The following is a 25,480-nucleotide window of genomic DNA, read 5'->3' as shown; positions in this document are numbered from 1 at the left end:
TCAGTGGAAGTATCGGGGAAGTCCTGGGAAAATTCTAAAATCCAGTACTGTACTTCTGTTTTCCCATACAAGACAAGGGTACATGGAAACACACACAAACAGACAACATTGTGACCATGTCCTCCTTCCAGCTGATAACAGCCTTTACTTCCATGGCTGAGAGGACTGAAGGCTGGCACTGAATGATACTGCCTCATTCCTGCAAAGGGATGGAAACATGACTGTTTGAAAAAAACTTCACTCATCACAAAGCTTCAAATCAGGAAGGGACTAAAATTGTGCATTGTGGTGTTGTTTTTCAGACAGGGTTTTTAAAAAAAAATCTACCTAAAAACAATATTCAAGAATAAAAATGATTAGTGACATTATTAGTGCGCTGGGAGAAATTAGAAGAAAAAAAGACTGAACATGTTATTTCACCCGAAAAAAGTCACATGGTATATTTACATTTTTTAGATTTAGAACCCATGATACAGCACAAATTATGAGATATACAATGCAATTAATTATGGAACATTAATGGAAATATAATAATGGACAATATTTGACAACACAATGAGGGGTGATTTTGTTTTTCTTTTGAGCTATTTTCTTGGAAATTAACTTGTTCATCCAGGTTTTTCATTATCTTTTTTTTTAATGGTTTGCATGCCTGTGTGGTGGTTGGCACTGTCTCTTCACAACAAGGTTTCTGCTCTCTAAACTCAGCTGTGGCCTTTCTGTGTGGAGTTTGCACATTTGCCTCATGAAGGCATAGTTTCTCTCCAGGATCCCCTGGTATCCTCCCACTGTTCAAAGACATGCATATGAAGTTATTGGGTGATCCTAAATCTGAACCTGATGGTTGTTCATCTCTTTTGTTTCTGTCTTGGCCCTGAGATGAACTGGTGACCAAGATTGTACTGTGTCTTTTGCCAAGAGAAGTTTCAGAATAGAAGAAGGATACCCCATACTGACCAAGAAATGGGAGCTAGATCCATTGATATGACTTTAAATTCTTGTTCACCCGTAAAGAGTTGTTGTATCACCATGGCGCACACACAGAACACACCCACACACTGTAAGTGAGCAGTGTCGAGTCTGACAGGTTCAGCTAGTGCAGTCCTGGTTGCCACACCCACAGCTTCAAAGCGCTATCCACCCACGCTCACAAAAAACACACAAATGCGTACACACGAATGCACACACAGCACGAAGGTTGTGTAAGACTTACTAATGAACTATGACATCAAGGATACATCATCAGGGCATCCATCTAATCTGTTCATCTGCACACGTTTTGGTAATAGAAACTCAGAAGTGAAAAGTAAAGTTTTATGCCAACTGCCCCCCCCCCCCCCCCCCCCCCTCAATGAACAACTATGCAGCAACACCCTGTTTGGCATAGTTTACCATTTGTTTGAATTTCTGAGTCATTTTCAGCACATTAAATCTTCAGATAACCAATGTCACGGCTTTTTGTAAAAACGTTTACGTAAAATGAAAATGTGTGCAGGCGTGTACTTGTGTGGCTCCGCCTGTCTTCTGCTGGCTGCCAGGTATTCAGTGGGTGTGCGAACACTAAAGGTGAACAGCACAGGTGACTCGTGCATTGCTGTTTGTGCAGTGACAGTGGCAGGGGAAGCTGTGACATTGAGAAGGGAGTGTGGACATATATCTCACACGACACACACACCAGTACAGCGAGACGACCACAAACACACAGCTGAAGTTCACCTGCCCTGCTGGGACTATTTCGTTTTCGGAGACCGCTGACAGGTGATAGCCACCATGTTTAAGAGAAAAAGCAAATCTACCGCTATAACGCAACCGAAACCAACTTCAACGTAAGTACCATGTTTTCCTTTACAAATGTCCTTGCGTTATCAGAAAACTGTCGACTGTTCTCTGTCCTGTACAGCTAGCTATTCTACTGTGCTCGTAAAACCACTAGCTAGCTTTACAGCTAAATGTCACGATGAAAATGTCAAGAACTTCGTCGCCGTAACTTTTACTCTCATGTTGATAAAAGTATTAGTTACGCAGCTCTTTTAACTTGTTGTTTTATCACTTGTTGTGGTTATTGAAATAGACCAGTGGATGTTAATGGTCTGAAAAGTACTGAAATGCAATTAGTGGAATTTATATATAGGCCAGTTAATTTATCTTGATTCTATTCTTTCATTTGAAAGGTGGTGGTGTGTGTACGTGGGAGTTTTTTTAAGTTGGTAGCATGTGTGTTGATGGGACGTTTTAAATTAGATATTTTCAGTATGTTTTTTGTATTAAGACAGGAATAACAGAAACTGTAGATCATATTGCACAATATCTGCTTTAACTCTAGTGTGGGTGTGGCTGATAAGCTGTACAATAAAGTGCACTAACTGGATTTTTTGCTGTCCTCCATAATGTAAGAGGAATTTCTAGCAGCCTCTCCCACAGTATCGCTGTACCTACTGCCCATAGCCTAATTCTTCAGATTTACTTCAGATCTTTGGAAACGATGGACTGTAGAATGAAATCATGGCCCCTTCTATAAGTTCACAAAATGTAGGCATTTCTGAGAGATAATGCTCACTGTCAGTTAGCAGGCAATGTGGAGCCTCAAGACAGAATACTCTTTAGTGTTGAATAAATCTTTTGTTTCCTTTTTCTTCTTTTTTTCCATTTATAAAGCTCCAGTTTAAGGTGTGTTCCTCCCACCAGCACACCTGTCAGGAAGGCATAGGAATGTCTGTATTGGGCCCCATGTCTTACTTCCTTGCAGAAGTGTCACTTTGATTCAAAGTTTGTTGGTTAAAGAGGTCCATACCAGTTTGCTGATTTATTAGAAATTTTGCAGATGTGAATTGTTTTTACTGTTGGCTCTGAGGATGCCACTGTTTGTGTTTTGTGGCCAAGTGCTGCAGCCTGATAACCACCAAAAGACGGTAAAGGAATCCTAATAATGCACCTCCACCCCATCATTCATATTCAGGTTTTGGTTGGTGCGCATTGAAATTACTATGAGAAGAAAAAGCTGTGACCCCACATAGGTGGTAAGATGTCTGTTTCCTCTTTGGGATAATGACAGCTTAAAGTCAAAGCATGAGACCCACCAGGTGCTGCTTTTGCATTCAAGAAGTAATGGGATCACATGCAGATGTGTATGGATTAAAACAGTAAATGGCAGTGAGGAGGCACTTCAGATTTGCAATAAAGTTCTTCTATTTTTGATGGATGGTTTAAGTGGGACCTCCTGCAAGATGATGATGACCATAAAGCGATGCAAATGAATCTCAAAACTGCTTCAGAAGAGCAAAATATTCACAAAGAGATCCGACCGACAGATTAAGCAGGTATAAAAAATGGATGGATGTTGAACAGCCACAAAGTGACAACAAAGAGGAACAATTTGATTAAAAACAATCCTAAAAATGCTCATTTGTGGCATTTTCTGTGCCTTGTTATCTGAGACAGAACAAGGCTCGGGTTTGCTTTGACATTTAGTGACAGCAGCAGCCACCACACCCTCTATGACTTAGTGCTGGAAGGGTCTGGTTCTAATTTGACCATCTCCCCTGTGGGAACATGTGAGAGGTGTTTCTCAAGCATATGCTCTGGTGCCAGTTCTTTCCCAGAACCAACACAACTTTGGTTAAAGTACTGAATTAAAGCCTTCCTAGAATCAAGTGACAATATTGAGAGCAAAGAATATTTAGCTGAGCTGCTAATACTACAACATGGATTGTTGAAAACAGTGGGACTGTTTTTGATCAGAACAGGGTTAGTTTAGATCTGTTCTGAATTTTGAACAAAAACAGATCTGGTCTGATATTGGTGTGTGCACTTAACAACCTGGGAACTTTATTTTTGTCCTCAAACGCTTAGTCTTAGAGTGATGATCCAAATTCATGTGATTCAGCTGACACACAGTCTATCAAAGAGTTAGTGCTAATAATAATGTATTTGTTTTGAAGGCTTCGGTTATATGAGTAAACTGTGCCTGTTTGCCATTGTGTTTTTGTGGGAGACAGAAATCCCCCTCAGGGGGTTTTGCATTTGGATGGGTTCCAACAGAAATTCTGCCAGCTGCTTCTGCAGAATTCAGCAGTAGGCACCAGTTCAAACTTGTTCTGTAATTGTTTCAACCACTAGCTTTGAGAGCACACCATCCAGTGTGCATTCTGCAGGCATTATGTAACTTAGAGGTGAGGAGATTGGTTGGTATGATCTGACAGAATCTCTCTGCTTCTGTTACAGATTTACTGTACATATTGGAAACGCACACGAAAACCATTTCAGTTCAAACTTTGGACTCGTAGTTGAGAGCCTTTTAGATCATCCTTAACTTTAACTTAATGCTCTGATATTTCTTGGTAACATATGACTGATGAAATTATTTAATGAGCCATATCACAAAAAGTCTCCTAAAAAAGGTTAGATCATTCTACTGACTTGCTCAAATTTCAACTTTATTAATAGGAGTGGGAATGTGAACAAAAAGCAATTCACTCTTGTCTTTTAGTTAGTTTTACTACTATTGCAACTGGTGTTACTGTAAGACCATTTTGATTGATAAATGAATAGTATTACAGTCATATCATATCATGCACCTATTCTATAATGAAAATAAATACAATTTAGGATAGGAAATTTGGATATAAAACAAGAATAGATACAAAAAAACTCTAAATCAGATGTTTCCATATTGTAAAGCAAGTCTTCCCAGAGGTGCTACAAACAGATTGAAAGGAGACTCAGTAAATGGAGGTCAGGAAATACTGCATTAGTTATTAAAAGAATAAGGTGCTTTTCACACAGTCGGAAAGTAATAAAAATCTTTGGGCAGAAGATTTAGATATTTAGCATCATCACTATATGTAAATCACCGATATGTCATTATCTGGGCTGAGTTGCTTTTAGTGTGTGTGGGATTAAACAACATTCATGATTCTATTGGCATCCAGAAATTTAGCAAAAGCAAGCACCTGTCTATTTTTTTCAAACCTCATATGAGGGCAGGCTTGTGTTATAGACTTTTTAAACCTATGGTCTAAATGAAATCCTAGAGTAAAGTGTTATCTATTCCTCAACCGGTTAACTATTTGTTTTTGTGTGTATATGTGCATGCGTTTAGAATTCTTGTGTGCGCAGAGAAGAAGCCCAAAGTGGTAGGACCAGAAATGACAGCAAGGCTTGCTTCGGCATACATCTTGTTTTTTCATTTGCCTTCAGCAGTGTGTGAAAGCACTTAGGCACTGTGCTCATGTCCTATAATGGTAGTGAAAGCCTTGCTGTCTCTTCTGGCAGCATGTTGGCTAAAGAATTAAAGACTTCTTATGTAAACACCACACGCAATATTGAGGTCGGCACTAGTTACTGAACACGTGTCTATAGAGTAGTTGTAACATACATTTGAGTTCTCTCAAGTATAAAAACATGAGATGGGCATTGCTTGTAAAAAAAATAAACATTGTGCTGCTACACAGTAAATTTATGATATAATTAATTTAAGCATAACTACAGTAATATACTAATAACTACATTAAATATAATTTGCAAAACTCTGAAAATGAGCTATATCAGTTTGTCAGTATCAGTCAACATGATAATCAGTCACTTAATTTGGCCAAAGTATTCATATAGTATTCGTAAAAATAAGCTTGGCATCTGTCTTTGGTGGACAAGCCGTGTAAAAGAGATGTATTTGCCATCCATCTTTGATCAGCTAAAACCAGACAATAATTCTGCCTTGCTAATGCTGTGTATCAGCAAGGCATTGGTGCCACACAGCTTTTGAGGTTAGCTGTAGCCATATGTGCAGACAGTCATGAAGTACTCTCTATATAATCTGTATACTAAACTATGAATATACTTCATATACTTGGAGCACTTTACAGGAACACGTGAACATGCATTTAGACTCAGTTTTGATGGTTGATAGTTGGCCCACTGACTGGACACAGTGTTTCAGAAAGATGGCATGAAGGAGAGACAAGGCAGCTTAGTTGTGTGCAGTAAAGCTCAATGTACTTGCTCACTTGTTTGTTCACTTAAAACTTAGAGAGCCCGCAGCGAAGATTCCGTGAATTTATGACTGATGGTTGACTGTGTGTGTTAACTGTTTACATACCAAATATTTACTTTGCTTATAGATTACTGTTCATCAAGTTGGCTAATTATTAACATTAAAGGGTGATTAAAGCTTGATATTAATCTTTTTAAAATGAACAAAATTGCAACTGTTATTCAACACTTATGAATGCATTTATTTATTCTGGTCCTTTAAAAACAGAATTATACATATTTTTCTCTGATTAATTATTTTAGATAAAACAAGAACAATGAAAACAGAAAGACCCACTCTGAGCTGTTATATTATGGTCTTTATCCATCCACACAAATGTAATATCAATGATCCAGCCAGAGGATGATTAGTGAATAATTTTCAATTCACTTGTTTCACTTAATGTTCACATCAGAAAGGTTTGTGTTACCTGTCACTAAATATCTCCCCTCATTTCTCTGTTGGCCAGCGCTCCGTCCTCAGAGCTAGGTGCTCTCATTGAGAAGCTGCAGAAGAATGCTGATAAAGTAGAAAAGAACATCTACGATGTTGAGCAGAACCTCAACAAGGTAAGATTTAATAACATATTCCAAAACACTTGATATTATGTACTTGGCACAGTTCATTTAACATATCATAAATTATTCCCATTACATTTTCCCAGAATTCTGGATGAGAAGTGGGTACATGAGTCCAATCAGCTTGATCTCTATTCTAAATTCATATCATGAATAGTAAGCCTGAATTAGGCTAAATGCACTTTACTGTAGTAAAATCCAAGGTGTTTATCTTTTAGGGGTACCTATCTTCAACCTCCCATCTCAGACAGTATAATCTTATCGATGGAAGTCTGAACAAACAGAACACAGTTTCACTGTTTTATTGTAAAGCTTAATATATTTTAGTATGTACTTTATTGATCATATGTGATGGTAATACACACGTTTCTGAGAAGACAATGCTCTTTTAGCTGTTATACCAAAGCTATCACGTGAAAAGATATTGTAGTAAACTCATAAATGAAAGAAAAAAATCAAAAGAGATAGAACTTCAGAATAACAACCTGACTTCATCTTGTATGGACACAAACTAGTAGCCAGCAGTGTTTACCTGACTATCTTTACTGCATTTTGCCATTTTCTGTTGCAGGATGTGAGTAAGATCAATGAGGGGAAGCAGCCTCTGTATCAGGATGACACCAACAAGAGAATCCTCAATTCTCTGGAACTGTTGAACGGCCTGGACGAGGACGCCGTTAACGCCAAGCTCCTCCACCATCCTCAGGCTGAGATGATTGAACAGGAGTGAGTATATGTCAGCTCTTGGACTGCATGTAAAACTTAAAAGCTATTTCTTAGTTTTTGACAAAATATAGATAATTCATGCATGTTAGTGCCAACAGTCCTCAAACAACATGGGACCTTTAGCCTAATAGCACACAATAATCCAGATCAGTACTTTGACTTTTTACGATGCCAACTATCTAGTTTTTGGACATTTATTTGAGAACATTTGATATTTCTTATCAATATGATATACCTTATGGTTACGTTTTACCAAAACCTTTCTGTGGTATCTTTTGTATGAATTCAGCATGAAGCAACTGCGTGAAAGAGTGGTGAAGCTGAAAGAGGACCAGGATCGTATTTACCACCTGACCCGCACTGAAGGGATGCCCAGCATCAACTGGGGAAACATGATGGATGAGAAACTGGTGAGAAACATGCTGGTAGATCCTCCATCACCAGCCAGAGTATTTTCCATATGAATCATTGATGCTGTTTGTAGTTTTATTTGGTTCTAGATAACACAGAGGAGGGGCAAAGCAATCTGAACAGTACATCTTAATATATTTTGTTCAATCAATAGTTTGTTTACTTTCAGAATAACCATTTTAAAACTATCGAGCCAAAAGGAGGCAAGTGAGTGCATGCCAGGACCTGTAGCATTTCTGCTGTCACATCTGGGTCTCGAGTGGAGCATGATCAGGACTTACCCTGGCTTAATGGCTTGTGTTTTTGGCCCAGAAATGATTTTTAGGCAACTCTGATATGAAGTGACGTCAAAGGCAGGGTTTTCCTGTGGGTTGAGGAAACCTTGTGCTTAAGAGCAAGGTATCTCAGCAGCTCACCAACTCACAATTACTTGCGGTTACAATGCACAGTGCTGTGGACTGTAACGGTCATCTGAGTTAGATACAGGTACAAAAACAGATAAACAGTATTTGCTGTAATCATCACGCAATCAGCAGAACCGTGTGTGAAACAGGCTCTACCACCAGATTTAGATTCAGGCGGTGAAGTTTTTTTTGCCACTAATTAATTTTTTTACAACTGAACAGTTTTTTACTGAACAGTAAAATGATTTAACTGAAAGTCTTTGTCTGAAGCAAGAAATATGAACTTCGATTAGAGGGAGCCAGTGCATCTATCCTACATGGATATCTCTGTGTGTTAAATGTAGCCTGCAGCGTCATGTAATTATTTTTAGTCATAGGGCGACAGGATCCTGATATGTCTGTTATGATGCGTTGTATTTTATTCAGTAGCACATCTTCATTTTGGCGATGAAGATGACTGAGCATACCTTTTTTGTTGTTTGTGATGGCAATCACGTATTTATTGTTGACTGAGTACTGTGTTCTTTGCTGCGCTTGATTCTAGCCTGCAGTGCCCCGATTGTATAAGCATCACAACTATAGTGTTTTAATTTTCCTATTTTCCCCAAAGCTGATGCATACATAAACCACGGATACTTGTGGGTCCAGAGGAATTTACAAGAGCTGAGTCCATTTAACGTCCAAAATCAATGTCAGTGAATCATGATGTAACTAAAAAAGAAATTGGTGATCAGACCAGTATCAGTATACTCTCAGGTCAATGTTTCCTAACCTAAAATAAATGTTTCCTCACCACGTTTTTTTTATTCTTAAAAAAGACATTAAGTAGATAAAAGGGATACTTTTTTCAAGTCTGGCATTCAGAAGCTGTCTTACGTCTTGGAAATGATAGACATTAAAGGAGACATATTATCCCGCTTTAACAAGTTGACACACTATAACACATTACAGCATTCACCCCTCTTTTCTGGACGGATTGCCCCTTTTGAGATTGGTTTTACTCAATGTCATTAAAGGACATTATAACAGTAGAAGAGAACGCACAGAAAAAAGCCTCAGAGCTCCCACTAGCACACACAGCAGACTGAACTGAAACTGCTACACACGCACAACTTAAAAACACAAACAAATGTCACTGGCAATTTTTATTTGATATCATTATATTTGCCTTTAGTTCAACTACTGCAGTTGTGTCACATGTCAACGTAATGGCCAGCTGGATGGTTAATATAACAATGTGCAATCACTTTTGTAACAATCACTTTTTTTTGTCAACCGTCACATATAGATTGCATAAACTCTGGGGTTCACTGTTAGGTTTGTGTTAGGTTCTGTTGTGAAAAACTGTTGCTTACATATTTGTTTTTGTAATGGTGAGTTCCAGTATCGTGCTCCATATTGAAAATCAGAATTTCTAACTTTCAACTGGTAAAAAGATTTAAGAATGCAAATAAAGACAGGATATGACGCATTAAACAAAGATCTAATAACATTATTATGTCATTTTCATTATTAGGGTATTTCTTAAGAACTATATACCTGCTGAGGAGAATTTGTTGTGAGTAGTAAAGAAAAAAAAAACGCCAGCGTAAGCATGAGTTATGACGTACCTCTTCCAAGGCACAGTAAATGCAGCTTAATGTGAAGTTTAAGCTGGGTGGAGATATACATAGACCAATAGCTATTTCAAGAAGTTCAAGAAATGCAAGTTAAAAGGACTGTTACATAAACTAGACCGACTTCAGACTTCATATATCCTCTGAAATTCTTTCTATTTGTGCTCTAATTCAACCTTATGAACATTAACATTTTCTCACATATACTGGGTGGCTGTTTAAGCTATATTATCTAAGTGAGCTTTAGGTGTAGCCAGACCAAGTTAAGTCCAAACTGTAGACAAATGGAGGACTGGAGTACGAGTTTTGTTTTATCTCTCTGCCCAGGACAACCTGAACAACAAGGGCTTTGGCCAGGATCTGCCCTCTGTGGAAAACGAGGTGGAGGAGCACAACATCTTCCACAGCGAGGTGGAGGCGCTGGCTCCTCATATCTCCACCAGCAAAGACAAGGTAGACACACATTTTCAATATTGTGATCTTTTTCTTTAATTAGTCACAGAAATGGCAAAATTCTGTGTAATACTGTCATTAGTAACACAAACGTAACTATTTAAACTAGCTGCTGCAAAAACGTTTAGCACATGATGACAATAAACAGTGCTTCTTATGATTAAAAGTTTGCACTCTTATTTTTTTTATTATTGCTTATATAATCTTTTTCCCTTGTCCTGTCCGGCATTATAGCAGGAGAATTGTAATCGGAATACAGTTTATGGCAAACACATTTGCTTTGCCAAGGGAAGCTTTATGAATGTAAAGCTCCCCATGATGCCCAACAAATAGCTTATTTATTTATTGTTGTTACAATAAATGTAAGTATTGTTATCTTAACATGTAATAGTGCCGAGGGGACAGAGGAAGAGCAGAGAAAAAGAAACGGAACAGAAATAGAAAGAAACAATCAGAGAAAACAATGAAAAACCAGACAACCAGTTGCTACACCTGTAAAAACCAAACAGAAGACCATGAATGCATGAATATGCGATTATTATTATTATAACCTTTATTTAATCAGGTATGTCCCATTGAAATCCAAGATCTCTTTTGCAAGAGAGACCTGGCCAAGAACGGCAGCACATAAAGTTTGAATACAGTCACATTAATCACAAAAAAACACAAATAGAATATAAATAACAATTGAATTTTCAAAATTAGTCAAACATTTGCTCTCAAATAAAACATTTGCACTCCTGAAGCCTGAATGTAATGGAATTTGTCATTGAATACATTCAGAGATACCAGACTTTAGAGTTTGAGCTCTCACTACAAAATGTTCCATATACTTGGAGCAGAAAATCTAAAAGCTTTCTTCTCCATTTCTGTTCTGACCTTAGGAACAGTAAAATGACAAAAGTCCTGGGAGCCGAGACTGTAAGCCCTATTATTCAAGATTAAAAGGGATGATAAATAAGATGGAGTCATTTCAGGAATAGCTTTATAAATCAACACATACCAATGGCCAAGCCGGTGCACATATAAAGGTGGCCAAATGACTTTACTGTATAGGACACAATGATGAGTTTGAGTTTCACAGTTTGTAATAAACCTCAGAGCACCATGATACACGCTATCCAGCATGTAGAGGCTTTGAGCAGAGGCATTCATATATAACACATCACAGTAATCAATCATCGGAAGAAAGGTTGACTCCACCAGTTTCTGTTTCACCCTAAAAGGAAAGCAAGACTTATTTCTAAAATAAAATCCAAGTAAAAGCTTCAGCTTCTTTGCAGTATACTGAATATGTGCCTTAAAAGACAAGTGGTCATCAATCAAGAACCTCAGATATTTAAAAATAGATACAAGTTCAATTTGTTGACCATTTGTGGTGACAATGACAGACTGACTTGATCTTGCTGATTTAGAATTGGTGAAAAACATAAGTTTTGCTTTATCAGCATTTAGAACAAGTTGCAGTTGGCAGAGTTGTTCTTGCACTCTATTAAATGCATTCTGCAGATATGCAAACACTTCTGCAGGCATGGGTCCAAAGCAATGTCATCAGCAGAAAAACGAAGGGCTGCATTTGAAATATTATGTATATAAATTTGGCTGACGCTTTTATCCAAAGTGACTTACACTTGTAGGCGGGTAGGGTAAAGGGATCTTGCCGAAGGACCCCTACTGGAGGTAATACCTTTCATGCAGGGGATTTTAACCCAGGTCACTCACATGAAAGGTGGCAATCTTTCCTCTACACAATCCAGCCCCCAATATTATTTATATACAAAGTAAATAACAAAGGGCCCAGTATGGAACCTTGGAGCACCCCCTTGTGGACAGACTGAACTTCAGAGGAGACACCTTCTAACTGGACAGCTTCTGTCTTTAAGATAGTTTGCAAACCATCCAACTGCATGTACAGAAAATCCAGCTGTTGTAAGACAGTCAAAATATCATGGTCCACGGTATCAAAGGCCTTAGAAAAGTCTATAAAAAGAGAAAGACAACACTGTTTATTATCTAAGGCTTCAGTTATGTAATTTATTACCTTCAAGGCTGCAGTGGTTGTGCAGAGCAGGTTGAATGGAGAGGGCCACAGGCTGCAGAGCAGGGTGGATGGAGAGGGCCACAGGCTGCAGAGCAGGTTGGATGGAGAGGGCCACAGGCTGCAGAGCAGGGTGGATGGAGAGGGCCACAGGCTGCAGAGCAGGTTGGATGGAGAGGGCCACAGGCTGCAGAGCAGGGTGGATGGAGAGGGCCACAGGCTGCAGAGCAGGTTGGATGGAGAGGGCCACAGGCTGCAGAGCAGGGTGGATGGAGAGGGCCACAGGCTGCAGAGCAGGTTGGATGGAGAGGGCCACAGGCTGCAGAGCAGGGTGGATGGAGAGGGCCACAGGCTGCAGAGCAGGGTGGATGGAGAGGGCCACAGGCTGCAGAGCAGGGTGGATGGAGAGGGCCACAGGCTGCAGAGCAGGGTGGATGGAGAGGGCCACAGGCTGCAGAGCAGGGTGGATGGAGAGGGCCTCAGGCTGCAGAGCAGGTTGGATGGAGAGGGCCACAGGCTGCAGAGCAGGGTGGATGGAGAGGGATGGAGAGGGCCACAGGGTGCAGAGCAGGTTGGATGGAGAGGGCCTCAGGCTGCAGAGCAGGGTGGATGGAGAGGGCCTCAGGCTGCAGAGCAGGTTGGATGGAGAGGGATGGAGAGGGCCACAGGGTGCAGAGCAGGTTGGATGGAGAGGGCCTCAGGCTGCAGAGCAGGTTGGATGGAGAGGGCCACAGGGTGCAGAGCAGGTTGGATGGAGAGGGCCTCAGGCTGCAGAGCAGGTTGGATGGAGAGGGATGGAGAGGGCCACAGGGTGCAGAGCAGGTTGGATGGAGAGGGCCTCAGGCTGCAGAGCAGGTTGGATGGAGAGGGATGGAGAGGGCCACAGGGTGCAGAGCAGGTTGGATGGAGCAGGCCACAGGCTGCAGTGCAGGGTGGATGGAGAGGGCCTCGGGAGCAGAGTGGATGAAGTGGGTCCCAGGCCCCACAGCAGCTCCAGGCAGAAACTCAATCACACCTCACAAGCTAGCAAACCAGCCCACAAGCGGAAGGAGCAGGCCAGAGCATACAAGGCAGAGCAGCTTTCCAAAGCAGACAAAACGTGAACAATCCACAGACCTTCAAGAGTTGGCCATTCATCAGCACAAAAACCTTAGGAGAAAACGTTAAAAAATACTAAAATCCAATAAAAACATTAAAACCTACAGACAACTGACCGAGACAAAAGACATGCTGCCATCTTGGAAGTCTGAAGTCTAACACACTTGTGATACACATGGCACACGTCCCACATGATAACAGTGCTCAGTTATGAGTGTATAGGGCCACGGTCCACAGCCACTCCCAGCAATCAGAAGCAGGCAGAGAGGGCCCCAAGACCCAGGCTACCAGCAGCCCCCACGGAGTACAGAGCCCCCACAATCATAGGGCAGAGGCCCCCCGGGAACCAGGGGTGACAGCCCACCAGCCCCGCCAGGCCCCCGCCACCCAGACACAGGCCATGTGCTGCCCCACGACCCCGGGCGCCCCTAAACCCCCCGGCACTATTTTACTAACCACACCATTTAACAGTTTGTGAAAATTGTGAAAGTCTCCTATTTTTTATTTACTTACATATCTCATCATTCTTGTGTTTTTTAATTTATTCTTCTTGTTTTGTTTCTGTAGGAATATGTCAGTGGCCTCCAGATGAAGTACAACAAACTGCTGGTAAGTAACCCACACACAGACAAATTTACACCTCGAGCTCATGGCTGAGTCTTTTCTGTCACACGTCTGCATTTGTGCTGAAGTTAAGACGTACTGTACTAGTTTGTATATTATATACAATCACGTATTTGGCTTTCTTTGAATTTCTTTCATCCTAATGCAGTTTTACACAATAAAGGTTATTAGACATAATCTAATAGGGATGTTAATAGTTCCATTAAAAACAACAATTATGAGATAAAGTTGGTCATCTTTGTATAGTACAATGGCTACAAATGTTTCATTCTTTCATATAGGCCAGCTCTAGCGCTCGTCAGCGCAACCTTCTGAGTTTGCGAGACTACATGCAACGCTGCACCAATGAGCTATACTGGATGGACCAGCAGGCAGAAGAGAGGATCAACTACGACTGGAGTGACTCCAACCTGGATTATCCTGCCCGTCAGAGACAGTATGAGGTACCTGGAGGACACAAAACATGCATGAAAGCAAACTTAATCTAGAAAATGAGTTCCAGGGCATAATAAAAGGAAATCATGATCATCAGCTCACTTTTCTCACCCCAACAGAACTTTATCAGTAAATGTCTGGAGTCTAAGGAGGCTACCGTCACCAAGCTGAATGATGATGGTGAGAAGCTGACTGCTGCTGAGCATCCAGGAAAGAATGTTATTGAGGTACAGGTTCATCAATCTGCTTTATTGACATCAGTGCTGTTTGCTGTTGCTTTTTCTCTGTATGAGTATCTTGGCCTCCATGCTAGCTTCTTTGGGATTCCACAAGGATCTATAGAGTTTCGTTTTTTCCTCCCATGCATGTTTCTTGGGTTCAAATTGAACTGTGGATTCATAGCTCATATGATTGATGGCTGATGTGCCAACTCATGGCTTTTCCATGATTTTCTATTTTACTTCAATTTTGTTATCACAGCTTTACGAATTGAAGTATTTCTCTTGATTGACCCAGTTTCCAAAAAGATTTCCAGGAGAACAATTGAAGGCTAGTTACCATCATTTAAGACTTTAAAAAAAAAAAAATTCAAATATTTTGGATGGATTTTTCAAAGTTTTAAAAGACATAAAAGGAAAGAAAAAACAAAACAAAAACCCTGCCTATACACACATATGTAAAGAAAAGTATAGTTCCGTAAAATAAATATACATAGCACCAGCAGTCAATAAAGTCAAACAATTACGTTAACAAAAAGGAAAAACAAGGAGAGCCTACAGTTGTTAAACATTGCTCGACAAGTACAATACAAAATGGTTGCCACTTCTTGTCAAATGCTGCCTTATTGAGAGAAATATTGTATTGAATCCTTTTCATATGCAAAAGACAGGTGACTTCTAAAAGCCGGGCCTTGTAAGAAGGCACCGCATCACTTCTCCAGTGGGCTAAAATAATCCTTTTGGCAACAACCAAACAATATTGTGTTGTTTCACGATGCACCTTCTTGCGCGTAGAAAGGTGTCGAGAGCCACCCAAAATTGCAATGTGAGGATCTGGGGCTATACAGCAGTAATAAATATCGGAAAAAACATTTAAAAATATCAGACCAGAACTGGAATAACGTTAGATTTATTTCTAGGTTTTAGACAGATTAGTTTTGTTGTTTGTCTGTGTGGCGTGAATGTTTTGTCTAATTGTTTAGATTTTTTTTTTCACTAAAAAAATTCGTTGCATTTCTCAGTGGAGAGGAAGTCTGGGTTTGACGGTTTAGGAGAATTTGTGAGTTTTTCATTCAGCATCTGGAGGAGCCAGAGATCAAACTGGCAGTGTTGCAACTTTTTTTCATAATTAAATTCTACAATTTCAGCATCACTTTTTTCAACTTTTGTCAACTTTGTCAACAATCACTTTTGTTTAAAATATTTTGTTTGTTTAATTATTTCAATTTCACTAATCGATATTCTACACACAGGCTCATATGGAGGCAGTCCATGCTGACTGGAAGGAGTATCTGAATCTTCTCATCTGTGAGGAAAACCACCTTAAACACATGGATGAATATCACAAGGTTCGGCAGGGAGTATAGGGGACATCTAAACAGGGATAGTTAAACAGATAGAGGTCATCACTGTCTCTGTATGTGTGTATGTGTGTGTGTGTGTGTGCAGTACCACAAGGAGGCACGCGACACTCAGGACCTGCTGAAGCGGCTGGATACAGAGGTCAACCAGAAGTACAACCCAGAGTTCAAAGATGTTTATCAGATGGAAGGCCTAATCAAAGAGCTGGATGTGAGCATTTTAGCATGAACATGGAGGACAGCTTACAGTACAACTGACTATTTCTACAACAGTGAAAATACTCTGCTCTGTTTGTGTCTGTGTGTGAGTAGGACCAAGCTAAGGCCATAGACCATTATGCTGAACGTGTCAAGGCTCTTCAGAAGCGCAGCCTGCTGGTTTTGCCTCTGAAGTACCGCAGGGAAACGCCCCAGAAGTTGCTGCCCATTGAAGCTCTGTGTGAATATGACACAGATGAGGTATGCTCTATCTTTGGATTGTAGCTGCCATTTCTCTGAATTTTGTTTGGGATTGATCAAATCACCTGATGTGATTTCTTAAACTGGGAAAATGTCAGAAAAGTTTGCTTATTATCATTAAATAAAGGTCACAGCCAAAGAGGCCATTTCATATCAAAACTTCACAAGGAGAAATTGGGAGACAAAGAGAACTGTGTTCGAAGAAGGAATGTTGTCTCCCCACTGATCGTTATCTTTATAGCTCCCCAAATAAGGAGATGCCTCCAAACTCAGGAGATATGCCAGACCTGGGCACATAGAGGATTGTATGTATGTGTGTGTGTGTCACCTAATAAAAGAGCAAGGGAGGCAACCACTCGTTGGAGAACTCTTGTGAATCTGCAGAGAGAAGGTTCGGGTGTTGTTCTCCCCTTGCAAGTAAAATTCTGAGGCCTCTGAGGGATTTCTTGGTTTCATACCGTTGTCTGTTAGTTAATTTTTCTAACAGAAAATCAGTCCAAATTTGCTGATACTTTGTAAAGAATGCTTAGTCTTCCCTTTAATTTAGGCCTCCTTCCTCATGAAATGGACAAAGTAGCAAACAGGGTTGAAAGAGGACCTATTTGTGTCACCACTAACCCCAAGTGATCACTCATTTGCAAAACGAATATCGCCCGTTACGTCATGTATGTTTTCATTAGCCAGTTTCTTTAATGTTACATTTCTTGTAAAGTTAATTCTACTTTCTTATACATTCCATTTTATTTCACCCTGCTTATTCATTCATTCCCCATGATTTTTGCTGCCATTGCTTTTTAGCTGTCCTTCATCTCTACTTGTCATATTCACTTTTGTTTAGTTCAGCTCTTCATAATGTCCAATTTTTTTTTCTTATTTATTGTTTCTTGTGTTTGTCATCCCTTCTAAGTTTCTCTTTGAGATAATCTTCTTAACTGTCTTATTTTCTTGATCTTTGCCATCTAGTTGTCTTTCTGTGCTGCAGTGACTGCATTTTAATTTAAAATGGCTCCTATTTATATTTGCATTTATATTTAGAAGACCTGTTTTTTTTTTTGTTTTGTTTTTTTAAAGGAATTTACAAGTAAGAGTGAAAAGGTAAGAAAAAGTATTCCAGCATCAGTGCAGTAAGAAACCGTGGTCTGTGCAAAATCCATTTAAATGACAAATAGAACAGGAACAGCAGTACAAAGTCAGTGCAGAAGTGTAAGCATTTTCAGGTTGAGCTTTTTCAGATGTTAGTGGTGTTAGGAGAGGAACTGTTCTCAGAAGAGATGCATCTTCAAGAATTTCTTGAAGGATAGGTAAGGGCGGCTCTGCTCTGATAGTATTTCCAATCCTGCAGAACCACTGATTACAGCTATTTGTATTGAGACTGGCTTGTGCAAAGGCATAGCAGTACTAGGCAACATACTTGGGAGGACCGCTGACCTCACAGTTGATAAATGAATCTTTTCACTGTTTGATGTCATTTCCTTCTCTTTCCCATGCTGTCAGGGATCTAATCCCTGATTATTTCCTGCAATTCAGACTGATCCACTGATGGTTCTCCTTTTGCTTTACTTATCCCTAATGTGCCTGTAACTTTAAAGATTTTATAGTGTAATGTATTCAAATCCCTTCAGAAAGGAGACAGTTTGACACTCTGAGTGCCTTTTTTTAAACTACTGGGGATTGGAACGCAGGGGATTTGAAGAAGTCTTAAGAGCCACACTGTGGCTCTTTTCAACTGAGGTATAAAAAAGATGTTTATGCTCAGGATGACCTCACAGATTTCAAGTTGTCATTGTTGGTCACATGTGCAGAAGAAGATTTGCAAAGGTCATGCTTGCTTTCAGAAATAAGTGGCCAATGGTCTGCTATCCAGCGACTTTTTTAAAGTTATTTCTAACCGACTGTCACTGGTGTAGTACCTCACATCCTTTTTGTCAGATTTGGAAGAATAAAAAAACCGAAACACTATTCGTCAAGAGCACACGTATGTGAAGAATCTACTTCTAATAGCAGTTCATACCTGAATCAATATCTAAGTACCCCTATACAACTATTACTGATGCATTCAAATGAAATTGCATTTGATTCGGGCATTTTACAACTCACATTTTAAACCAAAAAGAGACAAAGGGTTCAGCAAACAATTTGTGTCCTCAACATGGTTTAGATTATGGCCATTCTGCAGAGAGCATATTGTAGACATCAGAGCCAAAAGAAAGAAAAAGGCCGAAATATGATTTAAAATACTTTTTTTTTTTTTTTTTTTTAATTTAAGATTTAATGTTGTGGATTTTCTGAGATTAATCTATATATGTGATCCAATTCCAGTTGACCAATTAGAATTTTTGGCCTTATGCAGGGTCCGATTCTACGTGGAGAGAGGTACACGCTGCTCCGGAACAATGGAACCAAATGGGATGTGAAGGATGCAGCTGGACGTAAACTCACCGCCCCGGCTGTCTGCTTCATGATCCCTCCCACTGACCCAGAATCCGTGGCCATCTCTGACAAGTGAGGGTGTACAAATTACTTTCTGGAATTATTCACTGGATAACAGAACTCATTTTATTTTACTAGAGTCTATCTGCAACAGTATTTTGTATTACGTGCTTGCAGTCTGGCCAGCCAGCAAAAAGCTGTCAAACAGAAGATGGCGAGCAGCAAGACAATTCTGCAGAAACGCTTTGATGAGCTGAAGAAGGAAAGTGGGGCTGGAACAGCTACAGGTGCAACACACATTTACCTAATGTAGCTTATAAGAAGCTTGTCCTGCTTTGACTCCGAGCAACTTGATTAATTTTGTTGCTAACTGATAATTGTAATATGTAGAATACAGATAAAGATGATTTGTGGACATAAGTATAACTGTGTTCAATTAGTAATCATATCCAAAGCTCCTGGACTCCAAGGCACTGAGACAAACATGGAGTCAGTTGATTTGGAATTTTTTTAAAAGCTAAAAAAGCTAATAGATATAGTCATAAGACAGTATTATCTAAATTTGATACACATTTGCGTTTGCATGTTCTCCCGCGTTGGTTCTCTCCGGGTACTCCGCCTTCCTCCCACCGACCAAAAACATGCATGTTAGGTTAATTGGTGACTCTAAAATTGTCCTAAGGAGTGACTGTGGATGGTTGTGTGTCTCTGTGTGGCCCTGTGATGGACTGGCAACCTGTCCAGGGTGTACCCTGCCTCTCGCACGATGACCGCTGGGATAGGCTCCAGCCCCCCCACGACCCAACCGACAGATGAGGCGGGTATAGAAAATGGATGAATGAATGGATGGATGTATGGATGGATGCATAAACAAATGATATGGATTAATGGATTAATTTGAATAAAATGGTGGCAAACTTTCTCATTGCTATTTTTTTTTCTTTAACGTGCCCAAGATAGGTCATGTGTCCTACAGAAAGGTTTACTGTCTACCAAAGCTGTCACTCTATGCCCCAAAAGCCAAATGAAATTTATCATGCTGTGTGTGATTTTGTGGAACTTCAGACAAGCAGGAGCAGCAGTGCCGCCAGCTGATGGCTGGTCTTGATAAGGTTGTCAGTGACCTGGACAAACAGGAGAAAGCCATTCATGCAAGAGTGCGCCCACCACTGGAGCAGAACAGGCCACTGCAGGACAGTGCTGACCGCCTGCAGGATATGAAGGTAATTACCTTAATTTCATTCTGTTGTATCATTGAAGTGTTCTGTCCAATATTCCCATTTTCAATCCTCCTTCTCGGATAATAGAGTGTGCTTTTATGCACTGCACATCTCACTAACTCTGTTTCTCTCCAGGACATTGCTGGAGCTGTCAGCAAGATTGAACCAGAGAAGTCCTCTAAAGTGGCTGAGGCTAAGAACTTCCTGGTCTCAAACCCCAACTCTCCTAGTGCACCTCAGCTTCACAGCAAGGTGGATGAGGCCAACAAGAAATATACAAAGATTGAGCAGCTTCTCCAGTGCTCTCAGGAAAAGTATATATTCTTCTGTATTTCTTTCTTGGTTGATCTTTGTGGGATTAGTATGCCTTACGCTTTTCTATCCATGAACTATTTTTAATCTGGTTTGAATGTGTAAAATATAACTTCTACTTAACATTTTCAGAATAATAAGTATTTTTACTCATCTAAGAGCTGCATTTTGTTTCAGACTTAAGAATTCAAACCAGCTGGAGACTTCACTTCAAAATGGAAAGAATTTATTGTCCACATACGAGAACAAGCTGGCTAGGGAAGAGGTTGCTCCATCTGACATCACCTCACTGGAGAAAACACAGCGGGAACTTGCAGTAAGATGGCTTTTACAGTCTTTGGCACACATCAGAGTTATTAACCATTCCGACTGAGAAAACTCAGTAAATGGATGGCAGCTGGCAGTTGTATGCTATTGTGCTAATCAGCATCAGCAGAAAATATATATTACTATTTGTTTTTAGCATGTCATTTCTACTATCCTGGCAGGATATTGGATCAGATCTGAGGTCCCAGAGGTCAGTCATTGCTGAGATGGAGCAGAACATGCGCTTGGCCAAAGGTAGCTGTGATAACATGGCTACCAAATTTCAGGAGCACTGTCCTGATATTGAAAGGCAGGAAGCTGACGTTAAGAAGCTAAACAAGCGCTTCAACAACCTCAACAGGCAGCTTGACACCAGGTGAGATCGTCAGGACAGGGAGAAGAAGGCATTTAGGATCTGTTCATAATACTGGAAGAACATTACACCACATAACTACATTGTACTTTGCTGTGTATTGTAGGTCTCAAAGCTTGCAGAGAGCCAAAATGGCATACAACAATTACCGTAAGGATTATGACAATCTGAACAGCTGGCTGTCTCGGGTCCCCAACTATGAGCCTCGTGAAACTGATGACATGAGACAAGTGGAGACCAAGCTGAAGAATCAGAGGGTGAGATGAGAGGCACCATGAGTCATACTTTCTGTAATTCATGGTGTAGAGAAATATTTCATTAATGATTTTTATAACAACTCTTAAACAACACTGTCTACAGAACTTGCTGTCTGACATCACTAGGAAGGAGTCTGACTTGAACAGTGTCTCCAAAAATGCCCAGCTTTACCAACAAGCTGTCAAAGTAAGTTTTACTTACTGTTTTACATTGATTTTCTCACCATTTCACTTGCGTAAATGTACAAAAACACAGTGAGATAAAGGTTTATTAATGGTTACTGATTCTTCTTTTTAGGACTATGAGACTGAATCTGAGAAGTTCAGATCTATTCTTGATCTTGAGGATGGACTCGTACCTCAAACCTACAAGAAGAGCAGACTGGAGTCACCTGCACTGACAGTCAAGGCAGAGGTGAGGCTCAACAGTATCCAAAAGTCCCCCACAGGAACATAGAACCTGTTTCTGCTTCATGCATGCCTTCCACGAGCCCACCACTTGTTCAGGCATGTTTTCAGTTGTATTAAGGCATAACTCAACACTGCTTGCTCTTTGACTATAAAGTAGAAAATGCTGTCATGTATATCATTTAAAGGGGTACTGAATTACTTTTTTAGCATTTACTTTTGAATTTCTCTATAATACTGGAAGCTTGTGGAAGATATTCTGACTCTTCAGTGCCTAAGATACCTAAGAAACTCAGAAATCCTGGATCCTGCAACTCTAATAATGCAACTTAAGTGTCTATGATAGATGCAAAACTTTTTCAGTAGAATTAACTGAGCCAAGTATACTTGTTCAGTGACGCATTGTCCTAATATGGTTAGATGAATATATTATGGCTTTCCCTTTATAAACTGATTTTCACCCTTAATGTTTACTCAACATTAACACTGAAATACTACTGTCTAAGCCACAGTGGTTGAGTATAGGGATTCCAGATATGTGCTTTCCATGACTTGTTATTTCAATATTTGCAGGAAGCTGCTATCGAGGCTAAGTTTACCGAGGTGAATGCTGTGAACAAACAAAGGCTGCAGAATCTTGAATTTACCCAAAATCTTCTTAACCAGGTGAAATATTTGAACAATATGATATTAGCAACAATAACACTCAAATTAAAAACTGCAGTAATAATGAAGATAAATATGTTTCCATAGCAACCTGAGATCCCCATGATCCAGTCTACAAATGTAAAGTCAGTCCATGCTGCTGCGCCAGGAGAGGAGCCTTGGAGGATTAGGAAGCAACTTGAAGATGAGATTCAGAGGAGGGAGCAGCTAGAAAAAGAAATTGAGACCATTCAGACTGAAATTTATGTCCTGGAAGGACAAAAGCCTCAGGACACAATTGTCAAGAAGGAGCTGATAAAGAAAGTTCCTGACCCCCAGCTTGATGAGGAAGTCCACAAGGTACAGCAGAAGCTGTCAGAGGAGCGCCGCACCACTCACGTCTTGGAGAATGACCTGGAGGTGCTAAAACTGAAACTACGTGGTCTTGAGACTGAGGTCAGAGAAGGGGCACAACAATACACAGTAAAGGAAGTCTTGCGTATAGAAAGAGACCGTGGTCAGGAGGAGGAGATTCGCAAGCTTCGGGATGAGCTGGAAGAACTAAGAAGACAGAAGATGATGAAAGACAATGAGCTGATTCAGATACACAAGCAGGTGACACTCCTGGCTGAGGAGAAAAACAAGGAGCAAGAGGTGATCACTGAAGAGGAGGTGATCAAAGTCCAGAATGACCCCCAACTAGAAACAGAGTACCGGGTTCTCCTTGACAGGAAACAGAAAGAAACAGATAGCAGGAAGCAGTTGGAGGATGAACTGCAATTTCTTCAGGAGAAACTCCGGAGGCTGGAGAAGGAGAAGGCAATGGCAGAGGAGAAAATTTCCATCAAGGAGGTGCTGAAAGTGGAGAAAGATGTTGCCTTTGAAAGAGAAGTAGAAAACCTCAGGAGGCAGTATGAGGACGAGAAGACCAAGCGAAGATCGTCTCAGAGGGAAAAGGCTGACCTCCAGAGGAAAATTACAAGCCTCGAAGAGGAGAAGTCTAAGGTGGTGATTCAGGAGAAAGTGCGGGAGATTGTCCGCCCTGACCCTAAGGCTGAGAATGAGGTAGCCAATCTCCGCCTTGAACTAGTGGAACAACAGAGGCGTTATAAAGATGCAGAGCTCCAGCTTAAATCCCTGCAGGATGAGCTTACCATGCTGAGGAACAGAGGACCTCAAGTGGAAGTCAAAGAGATCATCAAAGAAGTCATCAAATACAAGACTGATCCACAGACTGAAAGAGAGCTGGAGAGACTTCGCAACGAAATAGTTGATAAAACCCACCAGACTGAGAAATCTGAGATGGAAATCCGTCAGCTCCATGATGAAATTGATAGATGGAAGGAGACTAAACCTCAAGTGCAAACCAAAGAGGTGGTCAATGAAGTCATGCAGTACAAAGAGGATCCCAAGACCAAGGAAGAGATTGAAACACTGAAAAGAAAGCTGGGTGATGAACAGAAAAAACGTCTTGATCTTGAAAGGGAACGGTCAGCCCAAGAAGACAAGATCAGAGTAAGGAAGATGGATCTGTCCCAGGTCAGAGAGAAATTTGTTCAGCAAGAAGTTGTTAAGATGGAAGAAGATCCTGTCCTCAAGTCAGAGTGTGACACCTTCTCTCAAAACATCAGCAATGAGCAAAAACAAAAGGACAGCTTGAAAGCAGAGCTGTACCAACTGCAGAGACAGATTGCCGACCTGGACCTGCAATTGGAGGAACTGGAGCGGGAGCGCAGGGCAAGACGTGATGCAGAACTGGAGATCCAAAGGCTCCGGATCAGGCTTAATGAGCTGGAGATCCGTGACAAAGAGAACCGTGAAAAGGTGACTGTCAAACAGAAAGTAGTCCTGCAGCAGGATCCTCAACAAGAGAAGGAACACTCCATCCTCAGACTACAGCTTGATGAAGAACGGCACAAACGGACCCTGCTTGAGAAAGAGTTGAATGCCCTCATTCAGCAACAACACACCCTGGAGAAGATAGAAGTAAAGGAAAGAGTTGTCCGCACTGAGAAAGTCCAAGTTGAGAGGGACCCAGAGGCAGAAATTGAGATTGAGAACCTAAGGAGAACTTTGGAAGAAGAGAAAAGGAGAAGGCGCGAACTTGACCAGGAGCTGTCCACCCTGACTTCCAGATTCTCTGATATGGAGTTCTCTAACACCAAGTCTTCTAAAGAACTGGACTACATCCGCGAAGAAAGTAATCGCCTACAGCAAGAAAACCAAAGGCTGCAGAATGAGATCCGCAAGCTTCGATCTGAGATTGAGATCACCAGCAAAGAAACTCGACTTATCACTGAGTCTGCACCGAGAGAGGATGGAAAGAACTTGGAGTTAAGGCTTGACTCACTACAGAAGGAACTGTCAGAGCTCAGAAGCGTAACAAACCAGAAGGAAGAGGAGATTGAGAGGCTTCAGAAAAACCTGGCAGCAGTGAGAATAAAGAGAGAGCAAAGAGAGAGCCATCTCCGCAGGTCTATCGTTGTCATTGACCCAGATACAGGCAAAGAGATGCGACCAGAGGAGGCATACAAGCTAGGGTTGATCGACTGGAAGATGTTTGTTAACCTGCAGAGCCAGGAGTGTGACTGGGAGGAGATCACAGTCAAAGGCCCAAATGGAGAATCCTCTGTGCTTCATGACAGAAAATCAGGGAAGAAGTTCTCCATTGATGATGCATTACGTCTTGGGCACATCACACAGCGCCATCTTCAGCAGTACATAAATAAAGAGATCTCCATTCAGGAGTTTGGTGTAATGGTGTCAGGCAAGAGGAGGTGAACATTCTAACATTCACAATTCTTTTTGATTCTAGAAGATTTAATCTTTTTCAACTCATTTAAAAGTTTCAGTGCTTGTCATTGTCCTTCAACTCTTACTTAAATACTGTGGTGTTTTGGCTTTATTTTGTATGTTACTCATGGTTCCAAAGCACGGTATGTATTTATTTGCTTATGCATACAGATATTAAGTTTTGTGGTACTGGCATAAATATCTGGATTGATATTACTACAGTTACAGCCAACTACGCTGGATGTTTTAGAAAAAGCTCGCTCAGATTATCTTTTTTTTTTTTTTTT

At 40.7% G+C, this 25,480-nt stretch overlaps 1 protein-coding gene across 1 annotated transcript; it reads left to right on the top strand.

The window, feature by feature from the left end:
• The first annotated feature begins 1,569 nt into the window (after nt 1-1,569).
• ppl (periplakin) lies at nt 1,570-25,480 on the top strand. Its single transcript, XM_072368404.1, has 22 exons — nt 1,570-1,826; nt 6,498-6,597; nt 7,178-7,332; nt 7,622-7,742; nt 10,091-10,216; nt 13,920-13,961; nt 14,258-14,419; nt 14,531-14,638; nt 15,883-15,978; nt 16,079-16,201; nt 16,303-16,449; nt 18,800-18,951; nt 19,057-19,166; nt 19,945-20,102; nt 20,235-20,413; nt 20,589-20,727; nt 20,900-21,093; nt 21,197-21,347; nt 21,451-21,534; nt 21,646-21,762; nt 22,329-22,421; nt 22,509-25,480. Exons 1-22 carry the CDS (start codon nt 1,771-1,773, stop codon nt 25,179-25,181), a joined length of 5,286 nt encoding a protein of 1,761 aa, XP_072224505.1. The 5' UTR covers nt 1,570-1,770; the 3' UTR covers nt 25,182-25,480.

Source organism: Leuresthes tenuis, unplaced genomic scaffold (genome assembly GCF_036924035.1).
Source record: "Leuresthes tenuis unplaced genomic scaffold, fLeuTen1.0.hap1 SCAF_17, whole genome shotgun sequence".
Lineage (NCBI taxonomy): Eukaryota > Metazoa > Chordata > Actinopteri > Atheriniformes > Atherinopsidae > Leuresthes > Leuresthes tenuis.
This window is presented reverse-complemented; position numbering and strand designations above follow the sequence as displayed.

Bases quoted from the DNA above. Each gene is read 5' to 3' on its own strand.
- ppl (XM_072368404.1), top strand. From the start codon at position 1,771: ATGTTTAAGAGAAAAAGCAAATCTACCGCTATAACGCAACCGAAACCA. The intron at 19,167-19,944 runs GTGCAACACACA...GTGGAACTTCAG, and splicing joins TGGGGCTGGAACAGCTACAG to ACAAGCAGGAGCAGCAGTGC. The intron at 20,728-20,899 runs GTAAGATGGCTT...CTATCCTGGCAG, and splicing joins AAACACAGCGGGAACTTGCA to GATATTGGATCAGATCTGAG.